Source organism: Sabethes cyaneus, chromosome 3, assembly GCF_943734655.1.
Source record: "Sabethes cyaneus chromosome 3, idSabCyanKW18_F2, whole genome shotgun sequence".
NCBI classification, from domain to species: Eukaryota; Metazoa; Arthropoda; class Insecta; order Diptera; family Culicidae; genus Sabethes; species Sabethes cyaneus.
The window spans coordinates 240,732,900-240,760,626 of NC_071355.1; the positions used below are offsets into that span (position 1 = coordinate 240,732,900).

General features: G+C 41.0%; 1 protein-coding gene across 1 annotated transcript in view; it reads left to right on the forward strand.

Moving 5' to 3' along the window:
• The window catches only part of LOC128740965 (cadherin-related tumor suppressor), a 161,882-nt gene that overhangs the window by 51,046 nt on the left and 83,109 nt on the right, over window positions 1-27,727 (forward strand). Inside the window, exons 5-6 of the mRNA XM_053836541.1 lie at window positions 14,244-14,431; window positions 14,514-14,930. Of these exons, the coding sequence (XP_053692516.1) occupies window positions 14,244-14,431; window positions 14,514-14,930 (605 nt within the window). The remainder of the gene's footprint in view (window positions 1-14,243; window positions 14,432-14,513; window positions 14,931-27,727) is intronic.

Sequence of the window (27,727 nt, forward strand, 5' to 3'; positions counted from 1 at the left end):
GCGCCCCGTGCGTTTGCGTCGGTTGGTTTACCACTAAATGCATGCGGAATAAATTGGCTCGGGCCTTGTAACTTTTTTTTAATTACGGCAACTCAATGCAAAATAGTTTTTAGAAATGCCTACCATCAGTGTTGCTAGGTTAATGTATTTTTTGAATAATTATCCAAAAAATAGTACAATTAAAACCTGGCAACCCTGCCCAAAGTCGAACGCATTTGCATTGTTCAACATACCGGATGGTGACATGCCGGAGCATGTGCATGTCGGAGAACCCGTCCGACTAATTGCATGATCACATAATGATCGGACTGTCTGGGTGCCACACATTCACCAGTGCCATGGAGAGTGCAACTAATCGGTAATTATATGGCAAACCAAACGTGATATTGAATCGGACGGTTGTTTGACAGATTTTCCGTTCGTATGATACATTAGCTAAATAACTAATTAAGTTGTACATACTAATGTAGACTCACTCAATGATACTGTAATCTGTTAGAGCTACATTTTATTATGAAAATTTTGTTTGCTTTTGTGACAGTTCAAAGAAATAACTTATTACGTGCTTCACCCAAACGCAACCGAGTAGTTTCTTCTCGATGCACTGATATAAAAGTGATCCTAAGTGTTTTCCCATGAGATTTTATCCAAATAACACTCCCCTCGGCCGAAGTTGTTGATCGATCACTATTAAGATATGGCATTCAACTTCCAGAGGGAGGAGGATGAATATAGCGAAAGAAGATATAATCCTCGCCTCCAGCTAGCTATCAGGTCAGTGCGGTCCACCGACCGACTGCCATTTGTGTAGGCTGGTCCTGGATCTGATAGCCCGCCAGGGGGACGCATTTATTGCCTCCAAATTCTACGGATATCGATAGAATATATCACCATTTTTATTTTCCTTCCATCCAGAATGCTTTCCAGACAAAGCACGGCCCCTGATGGCGGATGACTTTAGCTTGTCACGGTGACTCGAGTTCGTCGCCTGTTTATTGTTCGATGGATGATCTCCGCTCGGAGACGAAATTAAGCCAATAGCTGTTGGATGTTGGATGACACGGTTGACACGGCCACAGACGATTGACGGCACGAAACAAAACCGCGAAGCGCCTTAAATTTGATACTACTTTATGACAAATTTTTACTGTCCATAAACTATGCGTGCTGGAAAGTTTTCTGGGCTTGGCCTTCTCTGTTTTCTAACACGCTGAAAAAGTAATCCCCGGTTTTTATGGATTTTCTATTCCAATTTGCTGGCTTCATTCTGGTTTGCACTCCGGGCCAAGACAACAGCGAGAAAACATTCCATCGTTTAGGTAACTGTTGCGTTTGGTTCGGTTCGAAATTCGAATGAAAGCCAGATGGGTTACGCATCCAACATTAATATTTCGTAGATTTACGCAAATTTACGAATGTCAGCCCACAGAGATTCTGATTCAACTGATTGAGTTTTGAAATCCCGAATGCTAATTCGGCTCTACAAGAGCACTCCCACTTTTGATATTTGTTTTGCTGCGGTTGATCGAAATTGGCGTCCTCCGGCACTAATCTATTACATCTATTTCGTAATTTATGGGCTCTTCGTCTGTTCGTTAATAGGTGTCCCACCTCGAAACGGGAGAGCTTGCCTTGGCCCCGTATAGGAAGAAGTGCAAGAAAAAAAAACGGGCTTCAGCGTAAACCGCGATAGAGATAAAGAAGCGAACGCGCAAAGATTGACCGTGAGGTGAGGCCTCTACCTCTCTGGGCTGGGTGTCAAACCACATCACGCGGGGGTGTTAAAAGCGTTTCCGCGCAAAGCCGCGGTTTTATTCTTCTTGCGTGGGACGATCGGGCATGATTGGCCTCGTGCGAAGGTATCGAAAAAACAGACTCGTCATCACAAGAAGGTGAGGAAGAAAAGGTAGTCTGAAGGAAACACCGAGCGAGTGTGTTGCCGTTGACACCCGTTGCCACTAGCCGCATCCACACACCGCATCGTCGATACCGGCGGGAGCCAATCTCGGAGAACGAAACGCTCGGTGACAGTCGGACAGTCGGAGGCTGAAAAGATGTTGACTTTGTCTAACATTGATTGAAACAATCGTTTCTCGTCACCTTTGGAGCACCACCGAACGCAGCAGGCTGCGGCAGCCGCCCGACCAATCAGCAAAGCGGTCATTGGAAAGATCATCATCATCTTTCCGGCAGCGGCCCGTGTCGTCGTAGGCAACGGGAGCGATCGGGATGCTGATTCGACACATTCCAGTTTCAGTTCCTCCCCTTGTTTCTACTTCCGCACCAATCCTGCTCCCGTCCCCGCCTAACGGAGAAAGGATCATAAAACCGACGTTGTTTGTCTGCGTGGTAAAGGTGACTCGATTGACGATGATAATCCTGTTTTATGGTTTTTGAATTTTTAATACGCTGTGAATGGCCCCGGCCAGCCGGACCGGGCTGGTCGGAATGGCCATTGAATCTACGAACAACAAAACTTGCGGTTTTGGGTGAAATAAACTTGTTTCTAACGAACGAAATTTAGTAAACATTCCTTGGAATGTAGCTATTTTCCTGGCGTTCCTGGTGTAGTTAATTTCCATTTATTCACGAGTAAAACAGTAACGAATCATTCACTTGAGAGTGTAGCTTTTACACGATAATAACTACCCCGTTAGTCAATCAAATGATTCGTTAGTTCCATGGATCATAATTTAAGTGCAACGTGCGGCCAATAACTTCACTGAACATATCCGGTCAGGTAAAGGATCGAAGTCGGCTGGCATTTCGAACGTAAATAATTTGATAATGATTGCATTCGTTTGACCGTTTTTTTTTGTTTGATGCAAACTGTTTCTTCGATGTTCGCCTTACTCAATACCCACCGGAACAGTTGATGACCTACCGTCGTCGGAAGAATTCATTTGGTTTGTCGAAAAATGACACACTGCGAAGACGCTCACAGTGCGATTTGACAGCTGAACAGTAGACCGCGAACTACAACAGCCTGCTGTGTTTGTTGGGCTCGGCTGGTGGATCGTGATGTCATTTGTTATTATTATTATTAGTTTTTAAGCTGAATGAATTGTAGAAAGATATTTTCAACTGCCAATGGAAGAAAAGGTATAATCGACCGGCAGGTTAATGAGCGGTGCGTGAATGCAGCTCTTTGCTAAAGTAATGATGAAATTGTACGGCGCGTTTGTGCGTCGTCATCAGCAACGTGTTCGTCGCTCGCGCTGCGGTTGGGAATTGTCCTTCAGGGGGTAGGTAGTGAAGATTCGAAATCAAAAACAGAATTTATGCATACGTTTCTTGGTGATTTTTGCTGCATAGTACACAATGGCATGCGGTTCGAATAATGGTATTATTCATCCTTCTACAATTGTTCGTAAATATCGGACCGAGTTGTTCATGTCCTGCAGCAAGGCACAGTGGGTCAACTTGTTCGAACCAGAAATTTTCCGCACCTCTGATCAACCAGCCATCGGGGTGAAAAGTCCCGTTTTATGACCAACGACGACCACACTGTGTGCGGTTTGAGGTGGTTATTCTTGCGTTGAACCCTTGAGCCGCACTGCAGTGCAGTGGTGCGGTGCAGTGATTGAATCCAAGCAGGCTAACTAATTGTCGATTGTTCGCTCTTAGGAGTCCGAGTGCTGGGGGCGTAATTACGCCATTAAGCTGATGAAGTTTTCGTTTGTCCGCTGCTGTGAATTATTGAAAACAGTCGAGTGAGTGGTGGGAGGAGATACACTGGAGACTTCCGAAATTTGGACTGTAAATCGCAGAATCAGATAACATACCTTACATGAAGTGCCGAAAACAGAGGTGCAATTTAAAAACTACAATCACATTTCATTAGAACATTTTATAGAATGGCTGAGTTCCTATTTATGCGATCGAACACTTTGCGTACAGCTCAATTCATGCTTTTCCACCCCATTCTCAAACAAATCAGGTGTACCACAAGGCAGTATTATGGGGCCATTGCTGTTCTCGCTGTACTTCAACGACGTGGCATTACTTCTTGGTGATGGATGTAAGTTGGTGTACGCCGACGATCTGAAATTATTTCTAGCTGTACGATCCATTGAAGACTGTCGTTATTTGCAAAAACTACTGGATATTTTTGTTAACTGGTGTCACAAGAACTGGCTCACTGTTAGTACTGCAAAATGTCAGATTATGACTTTCCATCGTATTGTCAACCCAATACTGTTTGAATACAACATTGATGGTCATGTTCTCAAAAGAGTCGAGCATGTCAACGATCTGGGTGTTATTTTGGATGCAAAGCTTAATTTCAATATAAATCGCTCGTCTATCATCTCGAAGGCTACCCGACAACTAGGTTTTATCTCCAAAATTGGACGGGATTTTAAGGATCCATACTGCCTAAAAGCACTGTACTGCTCTCTGGTTAGACCACTGTTAGAAAATGCATGTCTGATTTGGACACCTTTCCAACTTGCCTGGACTTTGAGAATTGAACGAGTACAGAAGAGGTTTATTCGACTGGCATTACGTGATCTACCCTGGCATGATCCTGTGAACTTACCACCTTATCCTGATCGGTGTAAGCTTATTGCCCTTGATACACTTGAACGTCGGAGAAAAATCCAGCAAGCCATGTTTGTTGCCAAGATGCTGAATGGGGAAATTGATTCGCCGAGCATTCTTTCGTCGTTGGACTTTCGTGCTCCTCAACGTTCGCTTCGTTCTGCTGGATTACTACAATCTCGACTGCACCGTACAACATTCGGTTTCAATGGTCCTATCGCTGCGTGTATTCGTACGTTCACTTCAGTTGAGCACCTATTCGAATTCGGTGAACCGTCGCATAAATTTTACCAAAAAATTTATAACTCTAGAATTTTATAGGTTGACCATGAATTTTAGTTCTATTATATGTATTTTAGTTTATGACAATTATTTATATGACGAAAATTAGTTAAGTGTGGTGATATTCCGACTGTTGTAACTTATTTGTATGTTCTGTGAAAAAGATGATGGGGTTTTTATGCCCACATGAGGATGGCCTCAATTGGGCTTTTCCCCATCCAGTTCAATCCATTGAGACCATTCAGGTCGGATGGAAATAAATAAATAAACTGTTATTAGCGCAAATAAATACAGATATTTCTGCATGTAGGTATAATTCTGTGAAAACTTCAGAAATGCGTCCATGAACGAAAGATATTTGGGTTTGGGAAATAACAATGAGTAAAATTCTTGAAGAAATTTTTATATCAATAACTGTCGTGCTGCTCGAGCCAAAGATGGTGAAAGATAAAATGACCCACAATTATGTGTGACCCATGATTGTAGACTGACTGTAATAAGAAAAGCACATTACAAGATATAAATGTGACCCATCATTGGTCTAAAATAGAGCAATTCCTGAAGAAGCGAGAAAATGATTCTAATTGACTTTTTCTTTTGACTTCTAATTGACTCCTTTCGATTTGATTGAAACTTTCAACATGTCTTGTCCGTACTTGAAACAAATGCAATAGACAAAAATGAGCACCAAAAATAGATTTGAAATCGGGTAATTTTGAAACTCTCAGGGAATAAATATTAGTAATTTTTTCGCAAAGTAGGTTTATTCAACCTCCTCTCCTAGGCTGAATGCCCGCACCTTGGACTTAACGCTACCCGTCAAATCCTTGCAACACTTGCGCCATCTTTCTTACACACTTTTATCCACTCATCCAATTTTCAAATCCTAGTCGTTCTCTGTTTTCCGGAGCTTGTCTTTTGTATTCGCCCAGAATTTTTCTATTGGGTGAAGTTCTGGCAAGTTTGGTGGATTTGCCTCCTTCGGCACAAACTTGCAAACCCTCAACTCGATTTATTGCCTGCCTGGACGAACCACACGAAAAAATTGACCTTCTTTGCCACGTCTCGAATCAAAAGATTGGGATAGTGCTCGTAGCAATCCCTCACCTTCCTCGTCTTCACGGGGTCGGCCCTCGCTTTTCTTTCGCTGTCAGCTCGCCACTGTGTCGTCTGGGGCTCCTTTAACGGTTTTACCACACGGTACGTGCTCGATTTTCCAACTGATTCGCGATCCAACTGTGGAACTGGCGTGGATTTTCCACGACCGCGCCACTAATTTTTCACTTCTTACTTGGAAGACGTCTCAATATCCACTTGACAGATTGTGACGAAATTTTGCACGTGTAAACATTACACTCTAAATTTGTTTTGCTCAAAATTTCATCAATTTTTATCCATGCAATAAAAAGTTAAACACAAAAGAAAGTATTGCATTTTTTACGAGTACAGTCTTTAGTGACAGTACCAAATTTACGATACATTTCATGGTAGATCACCAATAAACTACAGTTAAATCTATGATAAATTTCGTTTAGTTTCATTCCGATTTCGGTAAAGACGGAATTCCTCGAGAACTTGCACAGTCTTATGGAGTATCCCTCGGACAAGCACGTATTTTATAAGTGGAATTCTCCTTCTTTCGTTAAAAAGTGTCGCTTTGATGAATACGAAGACATTCCCAACCAACACTAAATTTGAAATGACAGTTACAGTGTGTGAAGAATGGACCAGTGAATGTTATGTCTATTTGCATGTGGTAAAACTATTTCAGTTGTTTTCAAAATATCTAATGTTATAAGCACCGTATTCTGTCTGTAACGAAAACCAGACCCCTGACAGGACAGGACGTTCCGTAGCAAGAATCGCAACTCGATCTCTAAGTGCTTTACACAAAGCTGAAACTAATACATGAGCCACCTAAACTACAGCTGGTCTCTTACCCGGAACAGGATTTGCTGTGAGTCCGAAAAAGAAGATCGGTGTTGAAAAACAACAATATTCGTAATAACAACAACAACGATGTATCAGCAAACTTCACCCTTCTTTATCGACAGGCTTTGCAGCTTGTTATTAAAGTGCAGGACAATTACGGGGCTAGTACAATGTTCCTACTAACTTTAGCAGTACTGCCCAGCTGAGATTCTAACATACGACGACTGGTTTGTTAGACCAGCAACGTACCTCGCAGCTAACTGGGAGGTTGCCTCGATACAGCGATGTACACATGCCAGCATCCTAATTAAAACCCCAGCCAGCGCCGCGGTCTATATATTTAGTAGCAGAGTGCGCATCATTCAGTGTTTACACACAAGCGCTGTCTGTTGACTATTTTGTATGTAAAGCCTGTATATACAACTGCATGCTATATTTTCTTACTTCAAAGTGAAGTGCCAAATTATGACTCGATCACTTTGACTCTGTTTTGATTCATTTGACAGTACCGTCTCAGCCGAGCAAAATTTGACAAAGTTATGTATGGGACATTTGTAGAACTCGTTATTATGTACAATTATGCTGAAAATATCTTTTGTATTTACGGCAATGTTGTGAATCGAGCAAGAAGTCAACCATGCTGACTCACACGCGAAAGAGCATGAGGAACATAGCATTCAACACTTACGCCGCAGGCGTAAAAGGAACAGCCGCCGGTGCTATATGGAGACATTCTGCTACCCACACACTCGCGCACGCACATCCTCACATCTTCACGTCTTCCTGCATAACTTATTCCCGAGTCAAAAAACTCATAGGGAATCAACTGCCCGTGAGGCTGGTGGCGCACTGGGATACGAATTTTGCATTACCTTTTCTTTTTCTTCTTCAACTTCGCCCTTGATTCTACTCACGGGCGGGAGTACGAGCCGTCGTGAGTAATCGGTGTCCGCTGATCAGGCTGTATATTAGGGATGGGAAAACTATCATTAACTACTGATAGTTATCAGTAAGCAATAATATCACTAAGTATCAGTAAGGTTTCGCTATTATTGATATTTACTGATACAGTTACACGTTGTCCCGTTAGAAAAATTAATTGGATTAAACTTATTGGTCGGTAGCTGCGTACGATAAATGTGGATGACACAATATATTGTAGTCATCGTCAGTAGCCTAAAGCCGGGGTAGCTCTTGCTGATTCAAGCAGTCGCCTCCATTTAACTCGAACTTTGGCCACTCGTCGCCAATTTTCCAGTCGTCTCAAAAGTCACAAATCACTTTCGACGTGATCGTGCCATCTTGCACATTGAGCCCCTGTTCCTGATGCCAGTAAGGTTGTTGAAGACAACTGTTTCCGTCGCACTATCGTCCGACATTCTTACGACGCGTCTGGCCCACCGTAGCCTACTGACTTTCGCCAAATGTACGATGGGATTCTCTCCAAACAATGCCTGTAGCTCGTGATTCATACGTCTCCACCACTCTTCGCTTTCAGTTTGAACTCCGTCAAGTATCCGCAGTACCCTTTCGTTCGGACACGGCAAGGGCGCGTATATCCTCCGTGAGCGACCTTACGAGTCCATAAAGAACTACTAACCTAATAAAAGATTTGTGCATTATCAGCTTCGTACGGTAGCATATGCTTCTTGATCGTAGCGTATAGCGAAGGGCAAAGTAAGCTCGATTTCCCGCTTGACTGCGCCACTGGATTGCCTTACTAATGTTGTCCACGGTCACCAGCAATCCAAAATAAACGAGTTCATCTACCACTTCTAGTTCGTCGCCGTCGAGGGTTACTATCCGTGAGAGGCACGCGTTTGGTTCCTTGGAGCCTCTTCCTTTCATGTATGTGATCTTTGACGTATTTATTATTAATCTGATCTTCCTAGACTACTGCTTTCAACCTGGCGTAGGTTGCCTTGACCATCGCAAGGTTCCTAGCTATGATATCACCCTAGTAGCACAGTTGTTATAAACCAGTTGTGGCAACCGATATGTAACCAATTTTAGTCATAAATGAGTTGCTGCAAATAAAAGTACCAAATGTGTGCTGCCTGGGCAGTCATCTTGTCACCTTGTCTCAACCCTCGCCGCGTCTCGACGGGTGTGTCCCTGAGATGTGCACGAAACACACCACTCGATCCAATAGCTCTGATCAGTAGCGTCAGTTTATCTGGGAAACCGTGTTCATCCAGTAAGTGCAATTGCTGGTCTTGATCGACTGATTCATGTCATGCGTAGGTATGATGTGCTCCCAACATATTTGCTGGGTGGTAAAAATCTGGTTCGTAGGTGCGCGAGCCTCCATAAAACCAGCTTGGTAAATTACAAAGTAAACTTACAATGAAGAACGCAGTTATAATATTACAATTTTTCATTTTTTAGTTCAATGCCCTGATGAGTAAATTACTGATATTTACTGATAGTTATCAGTAACGTACTGAAATTACTGATAGTTGTCAGTAGCGATTTTGAATGATAGTTCCCATCCCTACTGCATATAATTTCCAAAGTTGATCAAGTACCTTGGCAGTACCAATACCAAGTCTCCGGCTCAAGTAGCTTGTTGTTTGTTTGTTTGTTTGTAGTCAAGTAATACTGATGCCAAACTGACCATCAATTTAGAATAGAAAGCTTCTTGATAGCTTGGCTTCAACGTTGAGGTTACTCGTGCTTTCAATGATCCTCACTGCGTTTGAAGGTGCTATATTGTTCCCCAGTACGTCCCCACTGATCGTAAATGCATGCATGGTTCCATGTTCTTATCAACTCGCATGAAATCAGCATATGAAATGGATGCATCGGCTTTGTCCGGCTTGCGTTACGAGACTTACCTTGGCGTGATCCAGCAAATCTACTACCGTATCCCGATCGTTGTCATCTTCTGGGTCTTCACACACGAGAGTGACGTGGCAAGGTACAGCAAGTTTCTATCCATCTGTTTTGAACCGAACTACTGCAGCCGAGTTTCCATCGGATAACCTTTGCGACGAATCAATAACTACCTGCATTCGAATTTTCTCTGTAGTTGAAAGCCTCTTTGAGTTTGCCGAACCATCACATAAGTTTGCACATAAATTAATAATCTATAAACATGCCAAATATTCAATAAAACAGTTATGTCAGGTGAATTTCACAATTAAATAAACAAATAATTTTAAGTTGCAGTGATACTTGATGTTTAACTTAAGTACTCTTCGATGGCTAATAGTCTGTTGCATTCTATATACGAGCTTATTTATCTAGTGACGGTAGAGGGATTTTTTTTCTGCAAATGCACATGACAGCATGCGAAAGCTTCTTGCAGCGAAAGAATGTGTGTGTTCTTCAGATTACTCGAAAAACTCTAGAACAGCACTATGGGAAAACCAGTAACAGCAACAACAAATCGCGTGTGCGCAAGGGGTTTTCAGTATAGTGTATAAGTGCCTAGTAATCATAGATTACCTTTGTAATAATTTACGTCTTACTTACGTAACTAAAGGTAATCAAAATAAATGATAATCGTTACTATTTTTAGTAATCAGCATGCATTAGCATGATTACCAAAATTTGATGGTAATCAGAGACAAATCAGTAAAGCAATCAAAGGTAACTTTTTTCAAAGGTTCATTGTAATCATAGTTGTTGAAAAGCTTTTGCGTGTAATTATACGAAATTTGCGTCTTGTCCTCATAGATATCTCGATGCTCGATTTTACGTATTCAGTTTCGTAATTGTAGCATACTTCCGACTGTCTGACAGAGGTAGACCCGATGCCGAGAAGGAAACTTTCTACGTGCAGCTGGAGGTGACGTACAAATTATTCGCCACGGGACATCAGGATTGTCGTCGGAGATATCAAAGAACATCGAAGAACATTGGCGTAACTAGAGGGGGTACCTAGGGGACCATGCCCCCTCGAGAATTTTCACCATTGGAATTAGAAAACCGGAAAAAATTCAGTGTATATGTTCCCAAAAATAGTTCCCTAATAATCTTTCTCGCACAAAACCCAAACGAATGCCAACAGCTTTGTAATTACGAAAACTAGCATATGATAAGGACGAGGGAGAGAATCTAATCACTAACGAGCGCGAGATGGCCTTCAAGGGGGAGCAGTTCTTCGGTGAACACCTCAATGGTGAAGTTTCAAAAGGAGGCGGAACAGAAGTCAACCTGGTAGTACCCATGGAAGAAAGCAATATCCCAGCACCTGATCTCTAAGAAGTGCAACGAGAAATCGAATAGCTGAAGACCAATAAAGCCGCTGGTAAGGACCGTCTGCCGGCAGAACTTTATAAATATGTGTTATAAATAGAAACGCTGACAACGGCTTTACACTGGGTAATTTCCAAGATTTGTGAGGAGGAGAAGCAACCGATGGAAATGGATAGAAGGAGAGGCATAGCGTTGGTAAAACCGCCTACAAGGTATTCTCCCAGATCTTGTTATACCGGCTGTAACAATACTACAGACAATATTTTTACCAAGCGACAGATCTTGCAGAAATATCGTGAGTACAACCTGCCCACGAATCACATCTTTATTGTTTTTAAAGCAGCACAAGATACAGTCGATCGAGACCACATATATGGCAGATAATGCAAGAACACGGTCTTCCGCATAAACTGACTGAACTGATCAGCGTTACATTGGATCGAGTGTATGTTTCGTGCGCATCTCAGAGACACCCTTGAATCCCTTCGAGGCACAGCGAGGGTCAAGACAAGGTGACGGCTTATCCTGAATTCTGTTCAACCTAGCAACCGGTAAGGATGCCGATCGACAATTCCATGAAAAAAGTTCTCTTCAATAACCCAACCGGCCACAGGAACAAGGAGGCTCAACGTGCGAATGAATCGACCAGGTCGAAAATGATTTGCGACTTCTGAAACGACTGGGAAATTGGCGACGAGTGGCGACGAGATTGAGTTGAATGGAGACGACTGCTTGAAAAAGCACGAACGGATCACCTGACCAACGAACATTGAACCAAATCTATCAAATACTCATCGCCGGTGCTTCCGAAATATCAACCGCGGTGCTAGGAGAAGAAACCTCAAGTGTACGGAATGGTTGGTTTGACGAGGAACGCCAGCATTCGTTGGAGAGTGAAAAAGATCTTAGCTTAGCTAAGATCAGGATTAACCTTGATAAGTGATGTGATCGTACAAGCGATGAAGAGAAAAGAGCAGTGTCAGGAGCAGAGCAGGGATCGTGAATAACTAGAATAACTATTCTACACTCAGACAATTCCTTCCGATATGTCGGGAGTACAATATGCCCACATATTTTAGCGTGGATTTCAAGGCAGCATAGGATACAGTTGAGCGCGAAAAGTTATGACAGTTAGTGCACAAGAACGGTTATCCGGACAAACTAAATAACACAGTTGACTATATAGCTTCCCTGAAAAGAGTGATGTTCTACGCGCGTGTTTCGGTAAGTTCTATCGAAACGGTCGATGGACGGTGCCGTATTCTATTTAACATTGCTACTGAAGGTGTGAACGGGCGTCAACACAAGGGGAACGATCTTCAACAAAAGTAACCATTTCCTAGCAACGGACCATGGCATCATTACTGAAAACCTTGGGACGGCGGAGGCAATCTACGCCGATCTAAAAACGGAGCATCGTACCCCTGGCGAAAGTCGGGAGGCTACGGTGGTCCAGCCATGTTGCAAGGGTGTAAAATTCGGTAAGCGAGGTTCATTGAAACAACGCTTATTAAGTTTGTATAATGTTTCTTTTTACCCAAGCTGGGCCATCCCTTATTTGACTAATGTCCACTAATTTTTTTTTTTTGCTAATTTCTTTGTTTGTTGCCATGATATTATTATGATAACATAAAATAATGGTCGCATTTCACTAGTCAAGTCAACTTTTGTCATGACCAAGTAGAAAATACGGTCGCTAGGTAGACACCAAAAGCTGGAAATCACGACTTTGAACTCGAAAAGTTTTCGCAATCTGCCGAAAGCAGCACTCGAGCAATATTTCAGGATTTTGACGAAAATTTCTCTATCAATAAAGCTAACTATCGCATCGGCGCTAGACCAGTTAGGTCGAATCCTTTAATCACGCCCCAGCAGCTCGATAAATCAAGATCACACCATTTCGTTTCGCAGCGACAATCGCACCGGAATTATTTCCCAGGCTACGGAAAAGCCTCCGGACGACTAATTTAGAACCACTAGCAAAACTAATAATCCGAAAATTATAATAATTAAGCGAAACCAATCGGAGTAAAGACGATGATTCATGAGGTAGCATCCAAAATCAAACATATTCTGAAACCCAATTAGTAGACCATTTTGCGCCGCTCTGCTCCTCTCGGTCTCGGGCCCCGGCTTCGACTTCGGCTGCGGCCGAAAAGAAGAGTGGCAGCCGACCTGTTTTCGACACCGTCGCGTCGCGTCGATCGGCCGGCCGGTCGGTATCGCTGGACAGGGCAGAAAGATTAAGAAGATTGAGCTTTGCGTCGCGCAAAATACAAAGGGATCAAGTGGTAGGTAAGTAGAAAATAAAACGAAACCCACGGCCAAACCACAGACGAAAATTTTTACCAAGCTCTGCTGGTGCGGCACGGCGGCGCGCGGTCAGACTGCGGTGCAAGTGGTGGACTCTTTTTGAATATTAATTAAGTTGTATTTAGGAGCAGGTTGAAAACATACCGATCGATCGATCGGCGGAGAACTGTGTGGTGGCACAAAAGAAACCAACGGCCAACCGCGGCCGACTGACTGCTAATATATAAGAAAAAAAAACTTAAATAAATTTATACTGCACCACGAGTTCTGTTCTGTTAAGGTGTAATATGCTGTTCAACCGGCTACTCGAATTATTGTTTGTGTACATACATGCAAGTGCTGCAACAGTCCGTGCAAGTTTCGCGCAAATGATCAATCCTTGCTCTTCGAACTCCGGACGGACAGCGGAGAACGGTGCGAAGAATTGTCCCGATCGAGTCAACGGACGGACGACACAGGCCGGCACTGTGGGAGAAATTTGAACATTCGCTGACCAATGCTTTATGGGCGCAATAAACTAGGGAACATGTGGGAAAGTTTCCCCTTTTACCCACCGTGGAACGCACAGGGAGAAACCGACAAGTTACACATATCACCGTGAATCGTTTTGTCGTAGTCAGTTAAGAGACATGTTCATTGACTGTTCCAACATGTTTCACTTCGAATCTTACTTCTGTGAGTGCGGTTCTCGTCCCGTTTCCCCGCCCGCGGCGGCGGCGGCTTCCCATATTCCCAATCCCATCTTCTTGCCCATCAATCATACAGGCTTCGGCTGTCATCTTGAATTTTCTTTCGCATATCCCTCACTAGCAGCAGCAGCAGCATGAGAGGGGAGCCCCAGGAGATTTGAATACAATAAGTGACGAACCTTGTATTTATCGCTTCGACAGAATCGCGTCTCCTGGTGGCACTAAAAATCAACAGTTCCAAGGAACTAACGTGGTACATCTTGTTTTTGTATTTTCCTGCAGGAGTTAATGGACGCATCGAGTACAGCATTACGACCGGCGATGAGAACGGAGACTTTCAGATTCTCAGCAACGGAACGATTCGCACCCGACAGGCCCTGGACCGGGAGACTAGGGCGAGCTATAATCTGATCGTAACCGCGCGAGACTGCGCCAAGGAGACGGAGATGCGGCTATCGTCCACCGTACAGGTAAAGTCAAAAAAGACCCGCCGGCATTTAATTTAACCGGAACGTATATTATGTATCTTTTTTTTTCATTCTTCACCCTTAGGTTACAATCGTCCTGAAGGACGTGAACGACCTTGCGCCGGAGTTCGTGACCCCGAATGAAACAAGCGTCGCGGAAAACATTCCGGCCAACACCGTCATCATGGCCATCAAAGCGGTCGACCGGGACGAGGGTCGCAACGGGTACGTCGAGTACCAGCTGGACCCGAACGTACAAACGCCGTTCACGATCGGTTCGGCGGACGGACTGCTGCGCGTATCCGGTCGGCTCGATCGGGAAACCAAGGCCAGCTACGAGCTAACCGTAACGGCCAAGGACCGTGGCGAACCGCCAAAATCCAGCCAATCGCGAATACTGATCCACGTGCTGGACGAGAACGACAACAGTCCCATCTTCGACCCGAAACAGTACAGTGCAGCGATTGCGGAGAATGCCAGCATCGGAGCCAGCGTACTGCAGGTAGGTTATAGTCCCGACGGACGGACTCGTTTATCTGCATGGTTCGGCGTTGCTGCCGAAATATAACGAAAGTCGTCGGAAGAATCGACGACGACGGTGCAACGGAAAAGCATTTAAAAATTGTTCTTTGATCGGAGTTCTTCGGACAGGGTGGGGGGAATGGACACCGGCCGCCAATCGCTGCGCTAGCAGAACGCAAAGCGGAACTTAAAACGTTTTCGCTGTTTTCAGTTTTGAGCGTAACGAAATGCCTTTATTTAAACAAAAAATGGCTAAAACATCACTTCAGTGCAACTTTGTTTCGTCCAATCCGGTGTACATTAATATGGGCGTGATGATTAGCCGACTTTTACCGCCTTTACTCTGATTTTGCTTTTTTTTTATACGAATTGATCCTTTGATTGAGTTTTCAATTTGTAAAATTCAGTTTCCAATTGGTTCTCCAATTGGTTATGAAGGTTGAAGCCCGACTTGAACTTTGTTTGGTCAAAAACTTTCGTTTGATTTATAGCGCTAGATGAGGAAATGTTACTTCAAAAAGGCGTAAAATATACGTTAGTTGTTTGATCATAGTCTTGTAAACTGTTTTTCATCTCGCTAATAGACATGTGTTCTTACCTTCCTTGTTTATTGCGTTTATTGTTGCTAGGAGACTAATATTCCCTTAATTAATGTAACTAATCATGCGGGAAACTGAAAAGTTGGCAACACTGTTAAGAAAAACCTTGTTATATACTGTATAAATGCTTTTCCGATATGCCAAAGTATTTTTACATTGCGTAGAGAATTACTGCTTCAAAAGAAAGTTTACTCTTAGTTTTACATTAAAAATGAGGAATTGCTTGCTTTAAAATGCTGTATCTCGGGATCGGCAAAGAATACCTCGGGGCACTGAGTGAGTCTTTTGTAAAAAAATCTGCGGAACACGATGAAGTTGAAATTTTTGAGATAAAATTGTCTTCATTGAGAGAAAAATGCAAATTTAGTTTTCAAATTGAGTTTAAAAATGTGTGGCAGCATTATTGTTGAGCACCAGAATAATATCTTTTTCGAATTCCTTGAATGATTTCCTTTAAAAATGTGAAAGTAGTGTCTTTCTAAACTTAACATTTGCGGAGATAGAAGCAAAAGAAGAAAGAGGTTTTGACAAAATCGGGTATTTTCCTTAAAAATGGAGGCGCTCCCATTAATCCGTATGTTCCGATCCGTACCAAATTTTGGATTTTTACTTTCTGACCGAAAACGAACAATCTGGCAAAATTTGGTTCAAATCCGGGAAGGTCGATTACACGTTTGAACTTTTTCTCGGTCACTTGGCATGGAATGACCCATTTTCATATTTTCATATTTTCATATTTTCATATTTTCATATTTTCATATTTTCATATTTTCATATTTTCATATTTTCATATTTTCATATTTTCATATTTTCATATTTTCATATTTTCATATTTTCATATTTTCATATTTTCATATTTTCATATTTTCATATTTTCATATTTTCATATTTTCATGTTTTCATGTTTTCATGTTCTCATATTTTCATATTTTAATAGTCAGTCAGTTGAACCCGTTCGCGCTGCAAAACGTCCCCGTGTACCTGATCTGGCTTATAAAGTATCCAAATGCCAATCAGGTTCTAAGAAAGCAGGGCAAAACGTTGTGTCCGTTCCCGTAGTTGACAATTCGGCAAACAAATTTTGGCTCTACTTATCCCACATTCACCCGGATGTTACAAATGAACAAATTTCTGCTATGGTACGAGCAAATCTTGAGATATCTCAAGAACCTTAAGTTGTAAGGCAGATGAGAAAAGCGGCAGACATTAGTAGTGTGACGTTCATTTCCTTCAAAGTCTGTCTGGATCCTGCTCTAAAGTCGAATGCACTTGACCCTTCGACTTGGCCGGAAGTTATTGTATTTCGCGAGTTTGAGGATTATTCTGTCAAAAAATTTCGGAGATCCCCAGCTGTGAACCTAACGCCAACGCTCGATACTCCACCGGAAGTGATGCAGCAATAAATAGTGACATCGCGCGCTTACCCTAAGCTTGCCCTTGCCGCTACCAATGATGCCCTCTGATTTTATTATCAGAATGTAAGAGGATTGGAGGACCAAATTTGACGATATCTTTCTGGCTTCTTTCGATTGTAGCTACGACGTAATTATGCTAACGGAGACTGGGTTAAATGACAGTGACAGAATCAATTCACTGCCGATTTTCGGTACCTCATTCAATGTTTTCCGTTGCCACCGATCCAGTGTTAACAGCGACAAGCATAGTTTTGGCGGTGTCTTAATTGCTGTTGCCAAGCGGCATGGTTGTTCCCGCATTAACACATGTAACGGCAATAAGCTGGAGCACGTGTGTGTCTCTGCTACGATACGGGGTCATCGTTTTCTGAAGAGCGATATTTACATTCCTCCCGACAAAAGCCGAACAGTTGATTTAATAGAAGAGCACCTTAGTGCCGTCCGTGAAGTCTGCAACAGGGCCTCTCAAGGTGACACTGTTCTTGTGTGCGGTGATTACAATCAACCCCATCTTGCATGGCGCAAAGACGAGAGCGGTACTCCTCCTAATAACTTGTAGTTTTAACTCTATCGAATATAGCATTGGTCGATGACATGGACTTCCACTAGATATTAATGTTTGTGGCGAATTTTCGGGGTCGCTGCCACCGACTGATGAACGCAGGAGAGGACTCAATTTCCGGAAAATCAATTTCAACAGACTTTCTTCTTACCTATCAGTTGTAGATTGGAACTGTACCCACAATTGCGTGGATGTTCTCCCTGTTCGGCGATGTTCTCCGTTAATGGCTAAACGTGCTAGTTCTTTTGCTGAGCCGCCATTTTCAACCGACCATTCGAAGTAGGAGAATTTCCTGCGAGCTAGAAGCTGTCATACAGGTTTCCCGTGTATAAAAGTGGTGATCGTCGTGACGTCAGAAACTACCGTGGGATTACTAGCCTTTCCGCCGCCTCGAAACTGTTCGAAATTATCGTCAGCGACCGAATGCCACAAGCAACGAAGTCTTATATCTTCTCTGATCAACATGGTTTCATTTCCGGCAGATCCGTAACTACAAACTTGTTAGACTTCGTTACCACTTGTTCGACGACTATGGAAAGCAGAGCGCAAGTAGATGTCATCTGTACGGATCTGAAAGTAGCTTTCGACTAAATTGACCAGTAAGTGCTACTCCGTAAATTGTTGCCAATAGGAGCCTCAAGCAGATTGGTGTCGCGGCTTTCATCCTATCTGACTGAAAGAACGCTTCATTGCAAACACGGCCTAAGCATCTCTTCCCCGTTTGTTAATAAATCTGGAGTTCCGCAAGGGAGCAATTTAGGACCACTTATGTTCGTCATTTTTTTCAACGATGTTGCATTCTCGCTTGGTTATAGATGCAAACTTATCTACGCCGATGATTTGAAAATCTGTCAGCTGAACAAACTTGTTTTCAGTATCGCAAAATGCAACGTCATGACTTTTCATCGGTCTACAGATCCGATTTTGTTTGATTACCCCATGGTGTATCTAGATATGGTGAAACGCTAATGTGAAATAGTAGGCGAAGTGGAGCATATGCTTTTGTTGTGCAGGGCAGGAGACGAAACGTTGCTCTGTGACGTAGGAAGTTTGCAGCTTTTTTTCGTTGCTTTGAGAATAAACAATAACCAAAGCAACGAGCAGCTTTGCAGCTATATTGACAACTGTAAACAGGTATCGCTTGCCGCATGTTGAAGCATTTTTTTTCGTTTTGGAAAAATTAAAACCAAGGTAAGTACGTAATATTGTACTAATATTCCCAAGCGAGTCTAATGCATACTTTTTAGATGCCTTGTTTCTGCGCGGTAGTGGGATGCGGCAACAAACTGTCCCGTAACCCAGACGTCACGTATCATCATTTTCCACGAAACACAGAACGGCTGAGGTACTGGATAAGATTTTGCGGTCGTGAAGATCGTTGGATCCCGCAGAAGAATCAGGGAATTTGTTCGTGTCATTTCAACGAGAACAGTTATGATATTAGCTATAAACTGCGACACGAACTAATTGGTGCTAAAATGCGCCGAACATTGAATGCAAATGGTAGTATAAAAACTATTTTAAGAGGAGTAAACTTTAATTAACACCCTTTCCAGCAATACCGGGTAATATCAGTATTCAAGATACAACAGTAGATCAAGTACAAGAAACACTTTTAGGAGACATTGAGATGGCTGAGGATACGTCCCACGGTTTGTAAACGTTTTACATACAAAAAGTGCATACGTCCGCAGCCTTTACGAGTTAGCACTTTTATAGGACTCTATGTTTTATAATTACTCGTTCCTACCTGTTAGACCGCTGTCCGTTCATCTGCATATGCATGTTCGCTTGCATATGCTGGATAAGCCTATTAAGCCCAACCATTATTCGAATTGGTATTGCAAATGTAATACAAGTTCATTTTTAATTCAAGTATGTCAGACAAGCAGTGAAAAGAAGAGCCACTGCTCTTTGACATTTAACAATTTTTTCGCGATCTATGCGGCTTTCGTAGTTTGGCTACTGTAATATGCACTAGAACTGAACTGTGTAGTGGCTTCGTCCGCTGGGAGGATCGAACTTTTAAGCTGTCCTACTAATTTCCAATAGATTACGTTAAAATATGTTAGAGGTAGACAGTAAAGTAGAGATAATTGGTAATAAATGTTTGTATTGATACAAGTAAAATTAACAATAATTTATATATTATGTATTATTAACAAGCGCTTGTGAAATGCATGGACATATGATGCAAATGACGCGACTTATATGATGATAAGTTTTCGTTTTTTCACCGGCCGTATACTTATAATGTATATGTCGATTAATATGTAGAAACAATAAAAATATTATTTATTCAAATGCATATACCGCTGTTGTCATATTATCTTTTCCAACATTTATAGAATCAAGCCTAAAATGTTTTGAAGACGTGGATTGCGCAGCAATCAATGAAGCTAATAAGCCCGAAAATAGTCCGCTGGTAATACGAGCATTGCAGTCAAATTCCGCGGAATCTGAGCTCGAATTAGCATATCGCACTATCAGGAATCAGGCACAGCAAATAATCGAACTTAAAGAAGTAAACCAAAGTTTGAAATTGCAGTTGGATAAAAAACGAAGCACTGAAGAGAAGTTGACAAATGAGCTTAGTTTGGCAAAACTTCAAATTCAGCAACAACAACAATTCATCACAGATTTGAAACTTGCGAACTCCAATCTGGCTAGCCAACATGTTTCTGAAGGAAAAGCCTTTAGAAAACAACTCTATAATATGGAGAAGCAGATACGAATTTGTGAACTGCAACATATGGATCATACACAATTTGTTAAACAAATGAAACTGTCCTTAAGAGAAGTACTATCGGAGAATCAAGTGGATGTTATCCTTGGAAGGAAGCAACGTGTTCACTGGACTTCTGAGGAAATATCGAAAGCATTTGCTATTCGCGTTTTAAGTAAACGTTGTTATGTGCACTTGAGAAACGAATTAAAGTATCCTTTACCGGGTATTTCTACGCTTCAGGACTATGCAAGACGGATAGATTTGAAGAACGGTTTATTGCGAGATGTATTACGAGCTATGGATATAGTTGGTCAAGGACTACAACCTCAGGAGTTAGCTTGCATTATTACATTCGATGAGATGAGCTTACGAAAAATTATGGAATACGATCAACAGGCAGACGAAATCGTTGGCCCTTACACTCATGCTCAGATCGTAATGGTGCGTGGCTTATTCAGTAAATGGAAGCAAGTGATTTTTGTAGCCTTTGACCAACCGATAACGGAAGATATTTTGAACAATATTATAAAAGAACTACATAACATTCGCTACAATGTTGTTGGTATTACATCGGATAACGGGCCGGACAATATTTCCCTGCGCAATAGAATGGGAATTACGATTGAACATACGCACTTCGACCACCCAGTAACTCAAGAAAAAATCTACGTTTTCGGAGACGCTCCACATAATCTCAAGTTAGTTAGAAATTGGTTTGTGGGCGAAGGAATTGTTTGGAAAAATCGTACGTTAAATACTAGGCTTTTACGTACCCTTATTGATGAACGAGCAAACTGCGAACTAACGCCAATCTTTGCTCTCAATAATGGGCATCTGGAGCTGTCTCCAGCTGAGAAGCAGAACGTATCGAAGGCAGCAAAACTACTTTCGCATACTACAGCAGCTGCTTTGAGAGAGCGATTCCAGGACACGGAAGACATGATAGAGGCTCGACGTTTTCAATTCATTTAAGGTGAGATGCGTTTTCATTAAGTTTTCAAACTTCAAAAACAGTTTTTTGGCGCAAAATGAAAGTTCTGTTTTTTGATATGCATTTACTGCATTTATCTTGCCGCTCTGTGCACAGAGCAAAGAATATATTTTCGTAAACAGAAATTTTATTTCAATTAAAAAACTGCTCCTAAAAATCATAAAATCATTGATGCCTCATTTCTCCGTAAGGCTTTTGACAAAATAGAGTTAAAACAATCATATAAAGCAACTGGACAACAATTGGAAACTCTCGATAACATGTGGGAATTAATGTTCGAATCTCGAGGAATCAGAAAAGGCGGAGTGATATGCAAATCGCTGGCAGTGTTTCAAAAGTCTATTTTAATGTCCATTGTATCGCTCAAAGGCCTGTTTACTGACATGGAAAAGAAATATGCAATAAAGTTTGTTTCAACATATAAGGTAAATATTTCCGTTCTGCACATCATTATCTTACAGATGATAATGTGATAGTTATGCATGTTTGCAATTTAAATGTAAATAAATGTTGTTTTCTAAGCTAAATCAAGACTTGCTCGAGAATCTAATATCGCAGATTAGAACCAGAGGAGGGTTGGATGATAGGCCTGCTCCGCTACAAGTTTTATACCGATTACGTCTGATTATTCTGGGTAAAAATCCAGGAATTACTCACCGGAACTCGAACACTATAGATCAGGATCAGAAATGTGAAGAGCGGGATGAATTTATAACGGCGCAACTGTTTATAAAAGCCAACGTAGTTCCTAGTGTTCCTGAAGAACTAAGAACTACGTTGATGAGTTTGCATTAGTTGATTCCTCGTTGGTTCCAAATGCAGTGATTGTACCGAACGATAGCAATGACGATCAGCTACCAGAATCGCTAATGTCAGGCCAGGAACAAGACGGTTTTATCTATATCTTGGGGTGGATAGCTTACAAGCTCCGTAGTTCACACCCGGAACTTGGTGATAAAACGGCAAACATTAGTATGTTGAATAAGGGAAATATACCATCGTTCTTAGCACGGCTTTCGTATGGTGGCCTCACCGTTCCGTCTCCTGAGTTTGAATCCATTGGCAAAGCAATGGAAAAAATTTTCATTCTTTGCCAAGGGACATCCGGATTCAAATTCAAAACAGAAGTATTAGCCACTGTTGAACGTCGAATTGCGGAACAACACCCTAACTTCGATAAAACCATTATACAAAAATTCGTCAAAATACGCACCATTGTGCGAATGCGATACGGAAATCTCATAAAACAGGGCTTATTGAAACCAGAAGAGAAAGCAAACGATGAAGGACCTTCCAAAAAGATTCAGCGAAAACGAATTCTCAGTAAAAGTTGCACGGCTAGGAAATACAAAAAATTAAGTTCTCAGTAATCATGTGAGTAAAGGAGATATTTTTGGCAATAAAGTCAGTTAATCTTCATTTTTCAGGTACTCTGCCTCCTTAAACAACTATAATATTATAATATTAAAAATGAATCGATATTTATTTGATAAGTATTCTATCTTACCGGTGAGTAGTGGGAAAATGAATTTAAAGGCCCACAAATTAATTAGTTTCTTATTTAGGGAAATTACCGGAAACTGTACGTGTACCTATTGGAATCTGTTTTACCTGTTTTTTATATTCAGCAACGATTCATTAGCATTATCATTGGCATTAGCATTATGTTCGCACTATGGGTATTGTCGGTAAGTTGCAGGAGAGTAACTTCGAACGCTTCTGAACTAACTCTGTTTTTGTTTAAGGAAGTTATCGGAAACTGTAAGTGTGCCTACTGGAAATTGTTTTACCTGTTATTTGATATTCAGCAACGATTAGCATTAGAATTATGTTCGCACAACGAGTATTGTCGGTAAGTTGTGGGAGAGTAACCTTGAAGGCTTCTGAGCTAATTCTATTTTTGTTTAAGGAAGTTACCGTACCGTAGAAGTGGTGATCGCGAACAACAACACTAGTATGGAGACCCAAGCGGGAAATTGGGACTAGTTTGCACTTCGCAAAACGCTACGATCAAGAAGCACACCCCGCCATACGAAGGTGACAGTGTACAAAACTCTCATCAAACCGGTAGTTCTTTAAGCTGAACTCGAAGCTGTGACGATGCCCACGGAGGATACACGCGCCCTTTTCGTGCTCGAGCGGACGTTGCTGCGGATGATATTTGGCGGAGTACAAACTGGAAGCGGAGAGTAATTTGTAATTTATTCATAATTTGACAGAAAGCTGCCAGTTACATAAATTTTTTTACACCAGTCACGGAGAGTAGCGGAGGATTTGAATCAAGAGTTACGGCCCTGCTTGAAGAGATTTCCATCTGGCATCTATGGTACATCTGGCGAAAGTCGGTAGATTACGGCCGGCCAACGAAAACAGTTTTCTTCACCAACCCCACTGTAACCAGGAACAGAGGAGCTCAGCTAGTGATGTCCGTTAATCATTCGAAGAGAACCGGTTAATAATAAATTGATAATTATAATATAATATAAATATATATTCCATGCGTTTCACTTTTTAATACTAGCCTGTTCGAAAATGTATTGTTTACTTCTATCAAAGGTGATAACTGATTTACTTCGTCCAAATTGCAAAGCTATCTTCGATGCACGTGTTTTAGACTGTAAGCTTTTACAAACGAGATGCCTACGTCACAGGTTTTTGAAGCTTTTTTTAAATGACTGCTTTTGCTTTTTAGCATACCGTTTCACCATGTCTAGATACACCATGGATTACCCTATCGACGGTACTATTCTGAATCGAGTGGACCATGTAACGGACCTTGGTATTCTACTGGATCCTAAGCTTACCTCCCATGCGCACTTCAAGTCGATCATTTCCAAGGCAAACCGACAACTTGGCTTCAACTCCAAAATTCCCAAGAACTTTACGGATCCGCATTGCTTAAAGGCATTAGGTATACTGTTCTCTTGTTAGGCCGACGCTTGAAAACGCTACCATTATATGGACAGCGAACGTCGCAACATGGAACTTAAGGATCGAGCAAATCCAAAAACGATTCATACGGCTCGCTCTCAAGAATCTTCCATGGCGTTATCTCTGGAATATTCCAGCGTATCCAGATAGATGTCAACTGCTTAGTCTCGAAACGCTCGCTCGGAGACGAAAAATTCAGCAAGCCATCTTCGTTGTTATCTTTCATCCCTGCTTGATTTCCGGGCATCAGGAAGAACCTTGCGACCGCGATTATTAATGCAGCCAGGATTTTATCGAACACGCTACGGTTACAACCAGCCTATCGCTGCGATGGTACGCCAGTTTACTTCCGTGCAAACTGTGCTCGAGTTTGGAATGTCTGCATCCCAATTTGCTAACCGAGTGAAAAGTTTCATATTTTAAAATTTTTATATTTGCATATTTTCATATTTCCATATTTTGATGTTTTCATATTCTCATATTTTTATGTTTCCATATTATCATAGTCTCATCTTTTCATATTCTCATATTTTCATTTCATGTTTTCATAATTTTATATTTTCATATTTTTACAATTTCATATTTAAGACTTACAGTTTTCCTGCTTTCTTGGGGTTTTCACGTGTTTTGCAGCTCTTTTGTTTCTTATTTAAGTGTTGCTCACTGTTTTCTACTTTTTTCCATATTTTTCTATATCTACTGTTGATTGTTTCGCTTATTTTGCTTTTGTGTCCTAATCAGATACTCACGTGAGAATTCAATTTTCCGTGGTTCTTCGTTTGAGTTCAAGTTTCAAGTTTCAAGTTTCTTTTCACGTTTCTACTTGTACTGTATTTAGCAAATCAGACTGTTGTCTGTTTTGTGTTCTAGCTTTTCAACTTACCTGTTTTACTTTTTTCTGTTATAACCAATAGTGTTCTGCTAAACCAACGAAGTATTCTTTTTTTATATTGGTTTTTTCAAACTTTTTATCTGGTTTTCTGCTGTTTCTATTTACATCTATTTTATTTTGTTTCTTTGACTTCCAATTTTGCTACTTGTTCTTCTCAAATTCTTGTCCTAAGCGAACGCTGCTACCTTCTGCAGTTTTAAGATTCATTACTGCTTTTCATCTCTATTTATATGCTTACGTTTTTTCTACTTTTCTACACATCGACATATTTTCACGATTTTCTCTTTTTAATATTGTTGAATCTACGCTCGTATGTGGTGTTTCTGTTTTCTTGTTATTTTGTTGTCCTTTACTATGATTTTGTATTTTTACGTGCTAATGAAATTTAAAGTTTTTGACAACCCCCCTGGCTTTAAAAATCGGACGACAAAAGAAAGATTTGTTGGACATGGGTAAAGAATTCGAGAATTTTTGGAGCTCGAAACATGTGTGTTAACGCTTCCAACACGAAATAGAAGTGAAAGTTGAAGTAATGTGACGATTTCTTTCCATATTATCACTGAAAATCGGGAGGACAAAAACTTTTATTTGTAAGGAGATTGCATAGGAGAAATAAAAAAAGTTTATGACTTGGAAAACTGACAAACAAGAAAATTCCAAAACAACAACAGAACAGAAGAAAAAAGAACAGACAAACAGAAGAACAGAGAACAGGAAGAAGAGGACTCTGGAATAGCGTACCAAGAGCGGGACAGGAAAAGCAGAGAATAGGTACAGATAAAGAGAAAACGGCGGGCAGAAAAAAGGAGAAACGAGAAAGAAAATGAGACAACAAAGGGTACAGAAAACAAAAGAAATCAGAATGGAAAAGAAGAAGAAACGAGAGGCCAAACACCATATAGAAAGAGAAACATGGGACAAAAGAACGGCAAAATGGGACAGAAATAGAAGGACAAAAAGGAAAAACGGAAGAGAAAAAGTTGGATAAAAAAGGAAAACTGAAGGAGCCAAAAAGCAAAATAAACATGACAGAAAAGACGGCAAAACGGGACATCAAAAAGAGAAAAATCGGTACAGACCAAGACGAAAAATGCGAGATAAGAAAAGATAGAAACGGCAGAGAATGGGAAAGAAAGTGATAAAAAATGAGTGATAAACATGAGGAAAAACGCGACTGAAAAAAAGAAAAAATGGGACAGGCAACGAAGCAAAATAAAACAATGAAACCGGAAATACGGAACAGAAAAATAAGGAGAACGAGATAAAAAGAGGAAAAATGGAAAAATGGAAGAAAAGCGAGAGCAAACGTTAAGAAAACGGTACAGAAAAGGAAGAAACCGAAACAAACAATCAAAAAAGTGGAATAGAGAAAAAATAAAACGAGATAAAACGTGTGAGAGAATAAAATGAAAAATGTCAATTCTAGTTTTAAGACAGATCAACCTCGTATTTTCGTCTTGACCTTAAAATAAGGTCAGGCATGTATAATTAATATTTTTTAAACGATAGTTCTTCTACAATTGACGAAGGGACGAGGGGAGAGAGTAATGAAATTTTTGAATGAAGAAGAAAGGGGGGCTCCGCCCCCCCGCCCCCCTCTCACACCCGTCCGCTCATTCTCCTTCATTGTAAAATTTCATTACTTTCTTCCACCGTCCCTTCGTCAATTGTAAAAGAACTATCGTTTAAAAAATCTCTAATTTCAAGTAAAACTTCCTGTCTAATTACGTGTCCATGTCTGGTTTGAAGTAAAACTTCTGGTTCAAACTGGTCCAACTTCAAATCTAAATTTAAGTCAGAAGATCAGAACAAGAGAAAGAAACAGAAGAATAGACGGTCAGATAAAAATCGAGCAGAAGAACAAAAGGAAAACGGAATGGAAGAAGAGAAGAGTGCAACGGTAGAACAAAAGAATTAGTAAACCTGAAGAACAAGAGATCAAAGGAACAAAAGAGTAAAAAAATAGAATAACAAAAGAAGAATTTGAAAAAGTGGTGTACAGGGCATTTTTAAAGTAAGTATTTATCTACAATATTGCTGAAGAAAGTAACGTTTTATATGCTGTATTTACGACGCTACGGGTGCAATGCCGTTGGTGGCAAAAAGAGTGCTCTTGATACTACCAACGGGGTAGCAGCCTGATAGTACCATAAATATGAAAGAAATAATAATACTTACTTCAACAATATTGCAGATAAAAACTAATGCTACCAATGCCCCATACACCACTTTTTCTAGTTTTGCTTGGCTAAGGTGCAGTATCGAAACGAAAAGAGCGTGCCAAGCCTGGCCTCAGCGAAACAGAATTCTAAAACGCGACGTATATGGCAATTGCAGGGGTAGAGTTAATTATTATCTACAATATTGTTTAAGAAAGAAATAAATCTTCCCCAACGTTGTTTTGCGACATTTTAACCAACAGACGCCTACTGTGATTATATACACTCTTAACCCTTTATAAGGTAGTGGCAACTATATTGCTAAACTGCTTCTCTAGCAATATCGTTTAAGTATGTATATTATGTATTCAACAGGTTCTGACAATATTTGGCAACAATTTTAATGGTTTTAGTTCGCTAAATTATTTAAAATAGCAATTTATGAGCCACTTTTATTGCAACACATCTTGAACTTTATAGAAAGGGGTATAGTAAATAGT